The sequence below is a fragment of the Drosophila erecta genome, unplaced genomic scaffold (genome assembly GCF_003286155.1).
Source record: "Drosophila erecta strain 14021-0224.00,06,07 unplaced genomic scaffold, DereRS2 tig00000000-arrow-pilon, whole genome shotgun sequence".
Taxonomy (NCBI): domain Eukaryota; kingdom Metazoa; phylum Arthropoda; class Insecta; order Diptera; family Drosophilidae; genus Drosophila; species Drosophila erecta.
In genome coordinates, this window is record NW_020825194.1 from 15,882,265 (window position 1) to 15,897,408 (window position 15,144).

The 15,144-nt window shown below is 43.1% G+C and overlaps 4 protein-coding genes across 4 annotated transcripts; 3 read left to right on the forward strand and 1 right to left on the reverse strand.

Annotated features, from left to right (window-relative positions):
* The first annotated feature begins 1,159 nt into the window (after window positions 1-1,159).
* LOC6553628 (cilia- and flagella-associated protein 299) lies at window positions 1,160-2,045 on the forward strand. The gene is made up of 2 exons (XM_001980275.3): window positions 1,160-1,546; window positions 1,600-2,045. Exons 1-2 carry the CDS (start codon window positions 1,241-1,243, stop codon window positions 1,993-1,995), a joined length of 702 nt encoding a protein of 233 aa, XP_001980311.1. The 5' UTR covers window positions 1,160-1,240; the 3' UTR covers window positions 1,996-2,045.
* A 3,355-nt stretch (window positions 2,046-5,400) lies between these two features.
* Window positions 5,401-6,398, reverse strand: LOC6553661. Its single transcript, XM_001980274.3, has one exon. It carries the CDS (start codon window positions 6,302-6,304, stop codon window positions 5,525-5,527), a length of 780 nt encoding a protein of 259 aa, XP_001980310.1. The 5' UTR covers window positions 6,305-6,398; the 3' UTR covers window positions 5,401-5,524.
* A 1,946-nt stretch (window positions 6,399-8,344) lies between these two features.
* On the forward strand, window positions 8,345-9,183 carry LOC6553660. The gene is made up of 3 exons (XM_001980273.3): window positions 8,345-8,453; window positions 8,520-8,699; window positions 8,764-9,183. The coding sequence occupies exons 1-3, from the start codon at window positions 8,403-8,405 to the stop codon at window positions 9,037-9,039; spliced, it is 507 nt and encodes a 168-aa protein (XP_001980309.1). The 5' UTR covers window positions 8,345-8,402; the 3' UTR covers window positions 9,040-9,183.
* A 2,663-nt stretch (window positions 9,184-11,846) lies between these two features.
* LOC6553659 lies at window positions 11,847-12,702 on the forward strand. The gene is made up of 2 exons (XM_001980272.2): window positions 11,847-12,028; window positions 12,077-12,702. The coding sequence occupies exons 1-2, from the start codon at window positions 11,923-11,925 to the stop codon at window positions 12,700-12,702; spliced, it is 732 nt and encodes a 243-aa protein (XP_001980308.1). The 5' UTR covers window positions 11,847-11,922.
* The last annotated feature ends 2,442 nt before the right edge of the window (window positions 12,703-15,144 follow it).

The following is a 15,144-nucleotide window of genomic DNA, read 5'->3' on the forward strand; positions in this document are numbered from 1 at the left end:
ATAGTGAGTATCTGGGCCGTCCTGCCACTTGATATATTTAAATGCCTGGCAAAGCCCATCGCCTGAATGAGGATTTATGCGGCTAAAACACATTCTGGTTATCACGAACAAAGCCCACTGGGCCATAAACATTCACTGCCACGCCCCCTCTGACATTACGGCGATTTAATGTCAATAAATACTAGTGGCGGATTTACTGAGCATCTCATTGATAATTCAACTAATTAGCATTCAAGTTAATTATTTCGCTTCCAAATTTTGAGCACGCGTCGGCCGTTTTTGTTTTGTTATGTCAGCTGCACGATTGTTTATTTGTGCGTGCCGAACAGGAAATTACGTCACTGGCGAAAGTGTTGATAAATATAAATGACGGTACTGCAGGTTGCTGAACCCAGCCACGAATTCTGTCCAAATAATCCACATAGGCATCTGCGTATATCAAATGGGGAATGCCGAGAATGGTTTTAATATTTTCACCACTGAAGACGTCTTCTGAGTGGCATGGGACTTTTAGAAGTGAACATGTTTTTGGCTGCATGGAATTTTCGGACGCCAACCCTCTTTTAAACACGCTCGACGAGAAAGACAAATAAAATAAATGAATAAATGCATATTTTTGCCCATTGCGGTATTTGGATAATGCGCCAAATGAAAAGTCGCCACAGAGAGCGTTGTACGAAATTTATTAAAAAATTCCACAAAATCGACGTATTCATGATACGGATTATTTAAACTATGTTAATATTTGCGGTTTCGGACTGAACGTGCTGAAGCCACCGTAACAAAAGCAAACTATGGATGGGCCTGAGTATAGTATGCTAATAGTTTGTATACGTGCTTTACAACAAATTAATTTAATTAATTCCAAATAATTCCTAGACGAGATGAGTATAAGTAGGTCTAAATAAATATATATTAAGACATTTATTTTTAGTTTTGTCAAAAATATTTATCGGATTTCTGCATTTTAAAAGCTTTAGATATGCTTATTTCTAGGAAACTTTAGAATTTATGTATAACAGTGGCCTTGTTCCATGTGTTCTTTGGAACAGCCGATGTTCATAATTCGTGGTTGTTTTGGCTCATATATTAAGCTAATTGACAGAGTAGAAACCATTATTCATAATGTACTTTAGTGCACACCTAGCAGTCCGGCGTTGTTAAATCAGAGATACAGATGATTTAATACAGAGAATACACTTTTGTAGAAACACAATAGGTTGTGAAATATTTGGTCATCATGACAGACTTCAGCATTGCCAAGTTTAACAACTACCAGGAGTATCTGCACTCCTTCACGACCGTCGAGGACTTTCGATACTTACCTTTCCACAAAACAGTCATCACTCTCACAAAACTCGGCTATCGGGAGCACCGCTCTTTCTACGAAGAGGACGAATTCCTGAACGTGAAGAAACAGGTGGAACAGCTCCTGAACCCAACGGTTTCTGCCCAGATATACTACAGTCAGTACTTCAAAGGAACCGACCCAGCACTTTGGGCCTTGGCCGATCGCGAACATGGCAATGTCCAGCAGGAGATATCGGTAAATACGTAAGGAAATATTTTATATTTATAATAGAAAATCTCCCCATGCAGACCATTATCTTTTTGGAAATAAGCGGACGAAGTGGGTTCTCCAAGTCCGGCTACATTGACTTTGAGGCCAGTCTGCGTAACTACCGCTTCAAGGGACCAAATGCAGTCGACTGGAGGGCAGTTTTCGAGGAGCGGAAGTTGTTGAAGCCCCAGCCGAGTGATATAGTCTTCTACGACTGGAAGACCAGGAAGATTTTTTCGAATGACAATGACAATTATACGGTGGTTGCTCATCCGGAATATGGTCTTATGTTTGCTCACAAGGGTGATCACAAGAACATACCCGTTACCACCAAGAAGAACCCCTTCTCCAGCAACGTTAGACGCTCTATGATCAAGTCGAATCTATATGGTTTCATTATTCTGTACGACCACCACGTTCGTAAGAAGACTTAAATTAGTATTGATGTCTTGGCGAGCAATGAATATAATTTTAAATATTGAAGTAAAAAGTGCTTTTCTTATGTATAATGTAGGATGGGTCTCCTTCTAACCCAACTAATAACTGTCCTTCAGATAATATTAATGTGATTTGATAAAAGCTAATGCTTGCAACGCTCGAGCAAGCAAAATTCCACTTAAGTTGTCAACACTGCTGCCTACACAACCGCCCACACACACACACATACTCAACCTACCGCACTCACACTGCGACACTCTTCAGGACACGCACGCCCGCCTGTGCCCATCCATCCACACCTTAAATACCCAAATCAAAAAATAAATGGTAAACACTGGACGATCCCAGCCCCCGAAACCGCATGGCCCCATGGCAACCAGGGCGAGACTCCATCGGAAAATGCTGATGATATGATATTTAGAATATTTTTTCCCAGTCGGACGGGCTGGCAGGCAGGGATGTGTTTCTTGGGCTTGGGGTCTCAAAATTCCTGCAGAGCATGGCAAATATTTATTTAATGCTCCGGAGTGGACAGCCGATAGCCAGACATGCAAACCGAGGGGTTGGAAATACTACTTGTTTGCTTTTGGTGTTGGAGGCGGGTCCTCCGGTCTTTGAGAAAGCTCCATTGTTTCGGTCTTGGCAACATTGTTGCTGCTGCTTAGTTAATTTCTAGTCATCAACTGCAGAGAGGCTTTTGTTTGGCAACCAGACAATAGCATATCACCGAGAAAAAAACCAAGGATAACGAGGAGATTATTCTACAATGAAAAAATCTGCTTAGGGGACTAATTAATGACATTTTGGAAATGTAAAAGAACTTTTGGTACGATTAATGTAATACCTAAAATGAAATTGAAACTTTGTATCATTAAGTTTATTTTAATATTTAGAAAAAGAAAATTTATCTGATTTCTATTTTTCCACGTGTGCTGACTAAGCTCTAAGCCTTGGAAGAGCTCCAAAAGTGCCAGCAAACAACAAAAGGGGCGTTCCGGAGGCGTGGCCAGTCTATTGTGAGAGAGTGTGTCTAGTTTTAAGTGCTTCCAGCGTGTATAAATCACATTGTTGAGCATTTTTACCGATTGTTGAGGCAGAGGTGCAGGTAATGTCTGCGCACAAAAATATGCAATAAAATATTTTGTTGCCGCCAGACGTTTTAAGTGGATTTTGCAGACCACAAAATGGCTTAATAGGCGAGCAAAGGAGCCCAAACTTTGGGTTTCATTAGCATTAACGGGCGGTTGGCTGCTCGGCCGGCTTGTCAACACACCCACATCTGAGAATCGGAAAGCCCACGACCAGAAACAATATTTATGTGCAGGTTAACACGTGAGTACGAGGCTGCGTGTGTGTGTTTTTGGGTCTGTTTGCTCACAAACCTGATTACAAAACTCATAAAGTCGCCATGAAATTCAAACAATGCGTTACGTGCATCGAATACTGAGAGCCCCACACACAAAGGACAAGATGAGAAGGTCCCACACTCACACAATCACGTACAAAGGACCCGTGCATAAAGAACATTTTGGTTTTGACCCGAGCAGTTGAAAGCGGATGTGTGAGAGCCTCTGTTTATTACATTTTGATTATTGCAATCTCGTTTCTGGGAACCCAAGCCCGAAACACACATCAAAGGATCTCAAACTGATTTACAGTTGCCGAAAGTTGGCGAGAAAACAAATGGAAACATCGCAGAAAAAATCAAATCAGCAACTGCGCCCAGCTCTCGGCCACCTTAAAAGCATTTCAACTGCCGGCCAACAAGAATACAAATATAAATATTTATACGAGTGGCCCGCAAAGCGATTTGTCAAAAGCGGTTCTTACTTGTGGATTATGAATACTTTGCTTGAATTTAGCTGACAGCAGAAAATTATTACACAATGATTAATATTTATTTGCCCGGGCCACTGAGCAGCGATTCCCGGCGGAATTTCTGGCCCGCAGTTGAGTTAAGTTCAGTTGAGTCCAAGAAAGAGGCCACAACAAGTGACAATGTGCTGAATATAAACATTTTCTCCGCCCAGCTACTCCTTGCGAGCCGCTCAAAATGGCTTTTAATTCAGATTTATGCCTTGCACGGCATTGTGACAGGCAAAACCAGCACAAACACAAACAGAGGCCAGCGTGTCCTGCGAAAATTATGATATTTTCCGGCCTCCAAGGCGCTCGCCTTTGCCTTTGCTTGATAAGCTATCGAACAATAAAATAGCCTCGGCCGTGATTGGGGTTCGAAGTTTGCGGCCAAGGCAAATAAGGATATGCGCAAATAAAACAGCAATAAATCAAATCGATTGACGATCTCATGATGCGGCTGGCCTCAGCGATTAAGGCCTCAGTGCCGAGATTTCGTCCCATATAAATAAATCGACTTGGGGTCGAAAAGTGATTTTGATTGTTATTTGTTTGCCGGCATCGGCATCTTAGTTAGCTCGCCTGTCGACTCGCGACTTGACAAGCAATTTATGGCGATATATTATATAGAGGCATCCATAATTTATGCCCAACTGCAGGAGAATCGCTGCAGCGGAAGTGCGAATCGAGAATCGGGAGCCAGAAATTCGAAGGGAAGCTGCCACTGTCAATAAGGAAACTTCATTATAAATTACCCAACTGACAGTTGCAGGCAGACGGCGGAGAATAATAATAATGGCAGTCGCGGCGAAAGTTAAAAGCCAAAGAAAACCCTCTATAAGCTCTTACCCACCCCGGAGATTGTTTCAATCTGCTTAAGCGACCAAGTCGATGTCGGAATCGAAGGACCCAGCATTTTGGCCCCCAGGCAATCAGGCATGCAACCAGATCTGCGCCAGATCCTGACTCGACCCCATCTGCCGACCGATTGTTGTGCTTAAAATTGCTGAATAATTGTGCGGAAGTTGGGAGCTGTTGCATTCTGGGATGAAAATGAAAAAGAATGAACATAAAGTGAGGGTGGTCCATGAATCACATAAAAAGCAAATGTCGCGTCGTTAGGCTAAAAGCTTTATGCAAATTTCCCATTGCTTCTTATCATATTCTCTTTGCTCTGCTGCAAGCTGAATGGAAATTGTATTGAACAGGGAACGACATTGCATTGCATTGCAATGTATATAAGTACGATATCGGGGAGTTAATTGGGTGGGCGGTCATTGATGTGCAACTAAGATCAAGTGTCTGCAATTAGGTGCAATTGTTTGAGAGGAAGTGTCACTTGGTTATGCATTTGAACACGCAGGGCACTTACCAACCCCTTTTAAGCGCATTATTATTACTGCAACAGCCATTCGAACGGTTATTGGATCGGTTAGATCGTGTCTGGCGAATTAATTAATATGCAGCACATGTGCTTGCATGAAATGTGTGTGCCTACACTGAAAAAAGGAGAATGCTCTTTCATTCGTATAACTTGCATTTAATTTAATCAAATATTTAATATTTAAGACAAGATTTAGTCTAAGAGAGGGACCAAACTTGGAAAATTAGTTAGTAATTTTGTTGCTCTAAATGGTTTCCTTAATGACGTTGATGAGCAAGATGCCCTTATTCCTTTAAATCTTGAAGCTTGGTAGCTGCCCGCACTTCCACATCCGCATCATGATCTGGATCTTCCGGGACCTCGTCTGATTTAAGCACTTTTCCAGCCTCCTCATCAGGGCCAAACTTCAGTTCAAAGGGAAAACTCAATCTGGGCACCTCGAAAGTGTGCACGTGGTAGTCGTAGTTGGCCTGATTAGCTTGAGGATTCAGATTCAGACCAGCCTGCGGCAGCTTGCAAGGATGCCCCTCGTGTTTGTGGTGCATATAGATGGTGTGTCCAGCTTCCTCCGCCAGCTTGTAGGCTTCCTCTTCGGTGATCCGCTTTGTGGAAGCCTCAGGAGTTAGTTCGGTCTGGTCGATGAGTATGTTTATATCCATGGGCACGAGCATGTACGTTTCGCCAGTACTTTCGTCGGTTTGAATTTGGCCTAATTGCTCGCGGTACTCGTCTGAAATGCAATCGAACTTGATCACATTGTCCGATTTCCAGCGATCAATTTCCTTGGCGTCTGCGCGCTGGAACGTATTCGATTCCGAAGCTCCAGAGGCCACTGCATTTGATGTAATCTCAAATTTGTGTAATTTCGGTTGCTTTAGCTGGACAAAAGCCTCCGTCTTACCAGCCTCCACATAGACTTGCACATTATCCAGAGCCTTGGCTATGCCCCTTTCCTTCGATGGCTCCTTCTGATCCTGCTGGCTTTCGTCCTTTATTTCCTCTGCCAGTAACTGCTGAAGCTTTAGCATCTGCTCCTTAGTCAGATTGAGATCCCTTAGACTCATCGTTGCCCTGTGCGGTTGTAAAGATAATATATAATATAATGTACCCAAATAAATACGTTGTGGATGAAATTCGGAGGGGGAATAACTAGATTCTGATAATGTGTGGTCTTAGAGTAGAAAACAAAGATCACTAGATAAAGTCGTTGTGTTTAGAAGTATGCTTTTCATGTACCCTTTCTTCATAATTTCTTGCAGATTATTTTCAAGAATTTTTGGGATGCATACTCGTACATGCAAAACTAGATTTCCAGTGCACTTGCTTCCTACATTTGCATTGTTTTGCTCGGCTTCTATTGTTTAGACAACGGACCTAAATTCAATTATTGTTTAAACACATCGAGAGCCTTACCATCATAATCTGAGACAAACAGTAGCTGATTGTCCTAAGGGCAGGGGTACAATTAAACAGCCTTGTCCGCACATTACCGCTCACGTTTTATGGCTGCCGTTTAAAAATATTGAAAAAAGCAGGGCAGGCACGAAATTGAAATGCCTGCCAACGGGCGCAGCTTTATTGGCACCCGTCGACCAGGAGCCGGGGCATTATCCTGCAGATGGCTGCGGTCACTGGACATTAGGCGCTGGAGGACACCCGGTGTCCGTCGACAAGGCCAGGATCATGGTAGAACGGATACGGGCATTGTACATGAGATGGCGTCATTAAATACACATTACCCTGCCGGCGCAGCAGCAACTCAGGATCAGGGGCAGGAGCAGGCGGCGGGGAATGGAGGCAGTCCGGCGATAAAGGCACAACAACCGCCGAGCAACAGTCGACCAACAGGAGAATGGCTATTAAAAAGCAGCCCGGCCCGAAGATAGACATGGTCGGCTACAGTGGCAGACATAACAAATTACACCATTTCGACAGGCGGTTCGCAACAGGAAGGCAGTGTTGTTGGAGAGATTTTCTTAGCTGTTAGCTATTTCTGAGATGCACATCAAGGATATTTAGTTGTCCAAATCCATATAATTCTTTAAAGTAATGTGTATATCTCAAATTGTATGCTATCCAAATTGGCCAAATTATTTGTAGTAAACACGTGTACGTGTATGTTTCAAAATATTAATATTAATATTACAGATGATTATAGTTTTCTACATTTAGCTATTTTTATCCGCTATGGCCAGCACTGGATTGGCATTATGGCCGGTGGTTCGCCGGTTCGCTGGTTCGATGGTCGGTCTTCAGTTTCAATTGTGCCGGCAAACGTGACTCCAAATTGGCTGCCGGCGAATAATTCATACGAAACACTTTCGCACCGTGCGCCTTGCCATTAGCATCGTACAACATCCCCCAACGTCCATCCACCACCCACCACCCACTGACCACCGCTCACAGCGCCAACCTCCACCCACTGGCAACAGAAAGGCGCCCACTTCGAGCCACAGCGTAGACCATGCCATGCCCCATGTAACCCCACGATTGCATTTACAGCAAATTATTTATGGCTGCGACAGACACGGAACAGGAAGCGAGTATGCGCTGCCAACTTCACGTCCATCAATATTTTATGAAACCCTGTCTGCAGAACGCTCCGCGCTGCTCGCAGCCGCAGCCGCAGGAATGGATGGGTTAGAGTCCTCGGAACAGGACGAGGGTATCTGCTTACATGGCTGCCTTGTGCCTTGTGCCTTCTGCCCTCTGCCGGCTGCCTGGCTGTCGATATCCGGTAGATGAGTATCTAAATTGCCTTTACTGTTGATGAATTAGCGCCGGCTGCCTGCCGCTCCCATTTGCGTGGAATGGGTGGCATTGCAAGTGCCTGCGTGGCACAGATAAGCTTCCACGACGGGTGCAAATTTCAATTTGTTCTCGATGATTTTGCGCTCATCAAATAGGCCGGCAATCTAGGCAGACGGGAACACGACCTTGCTCGAAAGGATATGAAGTGATGCCTGAGCTACAATAGCAAGGAATTGGCAATTCATCAAAGCGATGCATCTGAAATTACTCCATTATCGTGGAGCTGTATGTAATATATTCCGTTCAAATAATACAATGCAAACTCCGAGTGTTAGAAAATTACCTAGCAAACCTTGAGTTAAATATCAGTAACTTCTGCAGTATTTTTAAATTACCAGTTTAAGGCCCATTATGTTACTCTCTCGCAAGGAAATCGTATCGTTATTGCTATTCCTTACGGCGGTTAGTTGCACCTGAGTGCTATCTAATACCTGACCTTGTGACTCCCCTCTCCCATCTGCTCCGCAGATCATTTCCGTGCTGAACGCGTCGGTGTTTGGGAACGTCCTGCCCCTCCACGTCAGTTATGAGCAGCTGGCCCAGCAGGTGGTCTGCGTGGGAACCGCCTACATTTGCCTGATTTACGCCCTGAGCACCTGGTTGTACCACTCGAATTATTCCAGGACTCGTCTGCATATGCGTTTGGTGGTGGGTGCTCGTGCAAATGGCGGTGTAGTCTAATTTGGCACATTTAAATATCCAATTTTTGCAGCTGTTGGCCATGATTTTGATTATGATACTATCTAACTGCTGTTCTACCTATTTTTTCCTAAAGGCCTTTTCATTTGCAAAACTAGGAGATTCCATGGAGCTGGTTTTCCTCTTTAGCAGCTTTGCAACGGCCTCCAAATCGGTCAGCCTGAGCATGTCGGCCATTTGCGTAGCGCTCCTGGTCGTGATCATGGTGATACTCATTGTGACCATCATCCAGACGAGAAGGAGACGCCAACGGGACAGGGTGCGAAACCTCGAGTCGCAAAAGCAATAAACTCATCCTCATTCCCGTGGGAGTGCACATTAATTTTGGTTTTCATGCAGCGCCAAGCATTTCATGTCGCTGCAATGTGGCGCCGCAGCTGCAATAATATAAATATTGCACTCGTACGTCGTTTGGCACAGACAGACACGAACTGCTCACCTCCTTTATTTTTTTCACCCATGACACACCGATTCTGTCTGTGTGCTTTCTTCACAGGTGATATGGAAAATATATAGAAGAGAATCTCTGCCATTGTTTACCCAAGTCGCAGTGTGCATGCCCTGACCTCAAGGAATGCCTATAAATGTAATGGCAGCACACTTGAGAATACTTATGTATTTTTGTAGTTCAATGTTGTAAATGTTACTAAATAGGATAGAATAAATTATATGGCCTTCAAAGATCTTTAGTCGTTCTGGATTTTAGAAATAAATAGTATTATTTATAGGAGATTTGGTATCATTCAAAAACTTAATATCCAACACGATAGTATACAAAAATGTTGTGTACATTTTTTCTCGATTGTGAGAGATGCCTTCAGACGGATGCATTGGATGTGTGAGTGCTTGGGCACCATCAGCGCCCAAAAAATACCATTCGGGCCAAGATAAGAATGAGCAGTGAAACTCATAAGGAAGACAAGCAGCCTCTTCACATCGGTTTGTGTACCATTGCATTTTGCATAATGAATACGGCAGACAGTGCAATTTCCAGCAGCAGACAAACGAAGTTAGGCAAGAACTTAAAGGCTTGCCGAGGCGGAAAAGTTAAAGTAAGCTTTTCAGCACAAGGAGGAAGGGGTTGGAATTTTGGGCGGGGTTTTCAGGGGTGTTGTAGTAGCCTAATTACGCTCCAATGGCTGCCCATCAAAAGTGACAGTTGGCAAGGCAGGGGCTTACAATAAAATTTCGAGTTAAGTTATTGCCGCGCCGCTGGCGAGAGCAACGCAGAATACTCAGTTGAAAGTAATTCCAAATTTAATTGCGCACAATTTAGATTGGCGAGATGTTGGCGTGCGTTTAATTAACTGAAAAATAACATAAAAAGCAAAACGAAAACAAAGCCCAATGACAGCAGCGGCGCCAGTGGAAATGCTTAATGTTAAATGCCAACTAATTAAATTTCGGGCATGCCAACGAAGTTGACTGGAGTTGAACTGCCGAATTTATTGTTGCATTTAATGGCCAGCGCAGGCGGTTGTCCTTGCGCCATCGCTTGGCCTTACCACTTTTTATTGCGTATACGCAGGGAGGCCCCATCGCGTATACGCAGTGTATTACGCCCCTCCAGTCACAGCATGCAAATGGCCAGGCCAAGGGATTCGCTTTGTGGACAGGGATATAGGATGCCAAATGGCGCAGAACCACTGGCATTGCGATTGTAATTCCGATTGGGCAAACGTCAGTTTCTCTGCGGTTCGTCGCCAAATGAAGCCAATAAAATATCCTTGTTCGCACGCAAACGTGCGAAAGTGATTCATGTAAACTGATAAAAATTTAATCATATTTCACGTATTAACACGTAATTATTAATGCCTGATAAGTGTCGGCAGTCGGCAGTTGGTAAAATGACAAAAAGTCGCTATTAATATGCATTATTTTCCCCTAGTTGTCAATTCACTGGGTAAATTAAAAGCGCCATCGTGTGTCCACAAGTTTCGAAAAGACTTTGGTACGCATAACCATATAATTATAGTACTTTAAAAATATTTTATAGATGCTCTTAAAATCTTAAATTTAATTATATTTTACCGCGCAACACTCTCACTTGCTTTTAATCAGAACAAGAACAGGGTATTTTACACCACTGCGTAATCGTTCTGTGTTCAATTCTGTTCGAGTGTGTAATTTCGCTGTGAAACTTCACTTTTATTATTATTGTCATTGTTATGTGAGCGAACGCCTGTCGGCGGGTTTATTTGGCATGGCCCGCGCTTTATTTTCTTTTAATTATGTACTCAGATCACAAATGTGGGTCAATTAACAAGCAGTCGATGGCCCCCATCGATGTCGAAAAATCGGGATTAAACAATGCCGCAGACGTGCTGCCAGGACAATGCAAACAATTGTCAGAATTTAAATTCAGCGGCAACGGACCGCGAAGTTTCCACTCACTATCCGGTTCAATTTTTGCATAAATTATGCCGCCATATGTCACACATCTGGCGAATGCTTCGAATTTCGATTTTCCGCTGTTTTTCCGGAACTGTCAACTGCTCGGCGTGTGTAGGTCGCTATTTTGCGATCCTTGGACGGACGGCAACAGCTTTTGTCTAATTGCCATTGGCATCATGCCAAGTGATGGACTGGCTTTGATATAAATCACTAACTGTCTGCAAAACCAAACAAAATGTGGCATAAACTATGTTAAATATTGATATTTACATAATCCATACAAAAAAATTTAAAATTTAAGCTTTAAGACCAAGTTAGTTATTTTACTTGATTAATTTATTTCGTAATTATATCTACCATACTATTTTGAGATAAAACAAGAGAACGCAATAATCAAGTTTCTCGACGATGAGATACCCGGTGGTTAGCTAAGGAGTAGGCTTCACTAGAGCATGCACGTGTAATCTCAACTTTCAAGCTTTCACAGCTTCCGAGATCCGGACATTCCTACGGATGGACAGGCGGAAATACCCAGATCGACTTGGCTATTGATCCTGATCCAGAATGTACATATTTTATAGAGTTGGAGAAGCTTCCTGCTGCCTGTTAGACACTTTTTAAGAAATCTGGCATACCCCTTTTAATCTACGAGTAACGGGTATAACTATTCTGAAGTGTCACGTTTGTTATGAATCAGTTGTCACAAATATGTCGGACACAATTATATACTTATCTAAGCTGGAACATTGGTTTTGAAGCTAAAAAAATTCAATCCAAAATGGAGGCTTTTGATCGTGTAAATAATCAACCAAATCATGGCGATATAAATGAAGAAGAAGTGCCAGCGAATAGAGATGCCCAGAATCCTTGCCATGGCCTTCCAGGTAAGACATTTCAATTAAATGTCAAATTATTAATTTCAAGTTGAGTAGGTGAGGTGACTTCAAAAGGTACGACAGATGTGTCCAACGCAAACGCAAACGTCAACCAGCAGCAGCAGCAGAAAAAAAGTGGCGAAGATGTCAAATGGATTCACTTGCCTAGGACTGGCTGTCGACGTCGCAGGAATTTGCATCTGGATCCCTTTATGTGCAATGAGTGTCACCAGTATGTGGGTGGTGGCGTGGTCACCATCTGTGGCCATTTGTTTTGCTGGACTTGCCTGTGGCCCAAATTGAGTGGTACTCCAATGCCGAGATGTCCGCGCTGTCTACGCCATTTGCTCATGTACGAGGACATCATGCCCTTCTATGGAGAGGGACCCCATGCCCATCAGAAGGACAGTAATGTGCCGGCCCAGCCGGGCGCAGTGCCTCGTCCGACGGGACTGTACCTCTGCGACTCGGAGTATCCCAGCTGGTTCACGGTCAACGATCCTGAAGATGGTACCCCACCGAATATCCATGAAGCTAGCAAGGAGAGAGACCTTTACAGTGTGCTAAGGCTTCTGCCAATGCTGTACCCTAAGATCGGAGCTCAGATTACTTTTCTCAGGTGGTTCCAGTTGGGATGCGTGTTGGCCATATTACTGATATGGTCCGCAATATCACTGACCTAAGAGCGGTTTGTGGTATTTATATTTATATTTGTTACAATTGTATTATTTGTTAATGGGAGCGGAGTGCTTCTTGGTCGGAACCGTAATAAATTTCTGCTAGTGCTAAAAGTTGTTTTTATAAAACCGGCCTAATTGATTTATTAATATTATAAATAATTTGAATTTTTCATTATAACTGCGACTATAATTATAATTTGTTGTTCACACTGAGACAACTGGCTGCCAGGACATTTTCGTTGGAAGCCTCTTGCATCCTGAAGGGAACGCAAAAATATTTTCTGAACTCTCTGACCAAGTCAAAGTTGTTAAGCGCAACAACGCAAAGTACCGGGGCATTCAGGACTACTGAAACGATAAATTCTTTGGGCAGTTAGTAACTCAAACGAAGTTAAGCTGCTTTAAGTCGAAACGTAAAGCTATTTTACCTGAAAAGTATGGAGAGAAACGAACCAAATACTTCGGCTAATGAACCATGGTCAAGTGAATATTCGGGGAATTGGGTTAGCCCAATTGAGTTGTTATCCGACTTTTGTGGGGGATGGACACTTGATGACAGCTTCGTGGGGGAACTGGTGGAATTGGAGTTGCGTGTTGGCCTTGGCGGCTTGGCTCTCGGCAATATTTATCATTAATTAAGTGATTGCCGAGAAATCCGTAAGGATATATAACCGAAAGGCAAGCGTGAGAAGTTAATGCGGCAGCTAGGTGGAGAAAGCGACACGGACATCGAAAGGAAGCGGATGCAGATGCATCCTGTGATTCAGCTTTATTATTGCAGCTTAAATGGCATTTGCCAACAGCAGCGTGCTTGTGCGCGTATGTGTGCGTATATGTGCGTGTGTGCATGTGTGCGTGTGGGGAAAATGGAAAATCCTTTCTCCGCCTTTGCGAGGACATGACAATGTCCGCTGCAGCAACACAGAAAATTGATGCGTTTTAAATTGCATTAAATTCCATGGAACGTAATCCCAGCCACTCGCACACAGACACGCTCACGAAAGCCAGCTCTGTGTGCAAATTAAATTAATTTTGTTTGCTTTGTTCTCAGCGCGTCTGGCGTTATGACACTAGCTCCAAGCACCAAGCACTGAGCCCCGAGTAACGTGTATCGATTACCCCGATTTTACCAACTTCTAGCTTTACTTTCTGCGAAGTTCCAGTTGGCCAATTTAAGCGGCGTCTGCGCCAGGCCAAATTTAGCAGTAATTAATTTAAATCAGCAGTGGCTGCAGGAAATGCAAAATGCCAAATGCCGGGACTCGAGACTCTGGAGGCATCATTAAAATCTTCCGCCTGCTGAACAACAAAGCGCTAGTAAATTGCTCGTCACGAGCGCTACTTTGTTCCCTTTTGCATTTCGCAGTTTGCCATTCGCCTTTTGGCCAAATATTACCGAGCTTTGGCAGACATTTCATTTTAAATTATGCCGCCATATAACACATGACGTATACGTAATTACGGAAGCCATCTAGTGCTGACGACTTGGCTACCTTAGAACAAAATCTAGCTAGTAATGTTCAATTCGTACTATTGCATGCATAACAATTATAACTTCTTAATGAGCTTGTGTTCTTTCAAATACCCAAATGAACTAAGATCATTTTAAACTTAACTAAATTTGCATTTACATTTTCTGTACTAGGCTAGTATGTACTGAGTTATTAAGATATTTTTTAAGCTTTATTTTCAGGATAAAAAAATATGTAATTTATTGTTTAAAAATTTTCGAACTCGGTACTTTTAATGTTTAATCTTCCTAAGCTCTGCAAGAATTGGTAGTGGGATCATGGTCATATGAGGAACAGACGTAATTCCCTTCTCAATTACAGAATTTGCCTCCTATACTCCACACACATGACATGCGCTATTTAAGGCACTCCCCATCTCCACCCCCCTCCTCAACCACATTTCCATGCTCATTCCCATCCCCTTTCCCATTCCAGCACATCCCATTGCCACGCTGCAACTGTGAATGTGGCTTTTATTCATTACATAATTACTGTTGTGTTTGCCCTGTGGCAAGCAGCAGTCGCCCCTAGGGCAAAGGTTAGTGCAACCAGCAGTGATTATGAGTAATTGTCAAGGTTAGTGGGGAATCTCGTTATCCGTGGGGTATGTACTTGCATAGATATAGATGTTGAAACTTTTGGTGCGCATCATAACTTGATTTTCAATTTAGTAAGGGCTTAAATTAATAATTTAATTTATAATAAAAGGGGTGTTTTACAAAGTTTTTGTTTCAGTACATTTTGAATACGATATTTAATTATGTTTTTATTTTTATTAGGATATGCGCAGTGGTCTAGGTGTAAGCTCCACTTTCCCTTGCTCAGTGCTACGAACTCAAGACGTTCTCGCTTTTGGCAGCGTAACGAATTGCTTCCAAGTGACCATAAATAAATGTGACGTGACTCTTCACAATAAGAACTCCCACGCAGACAC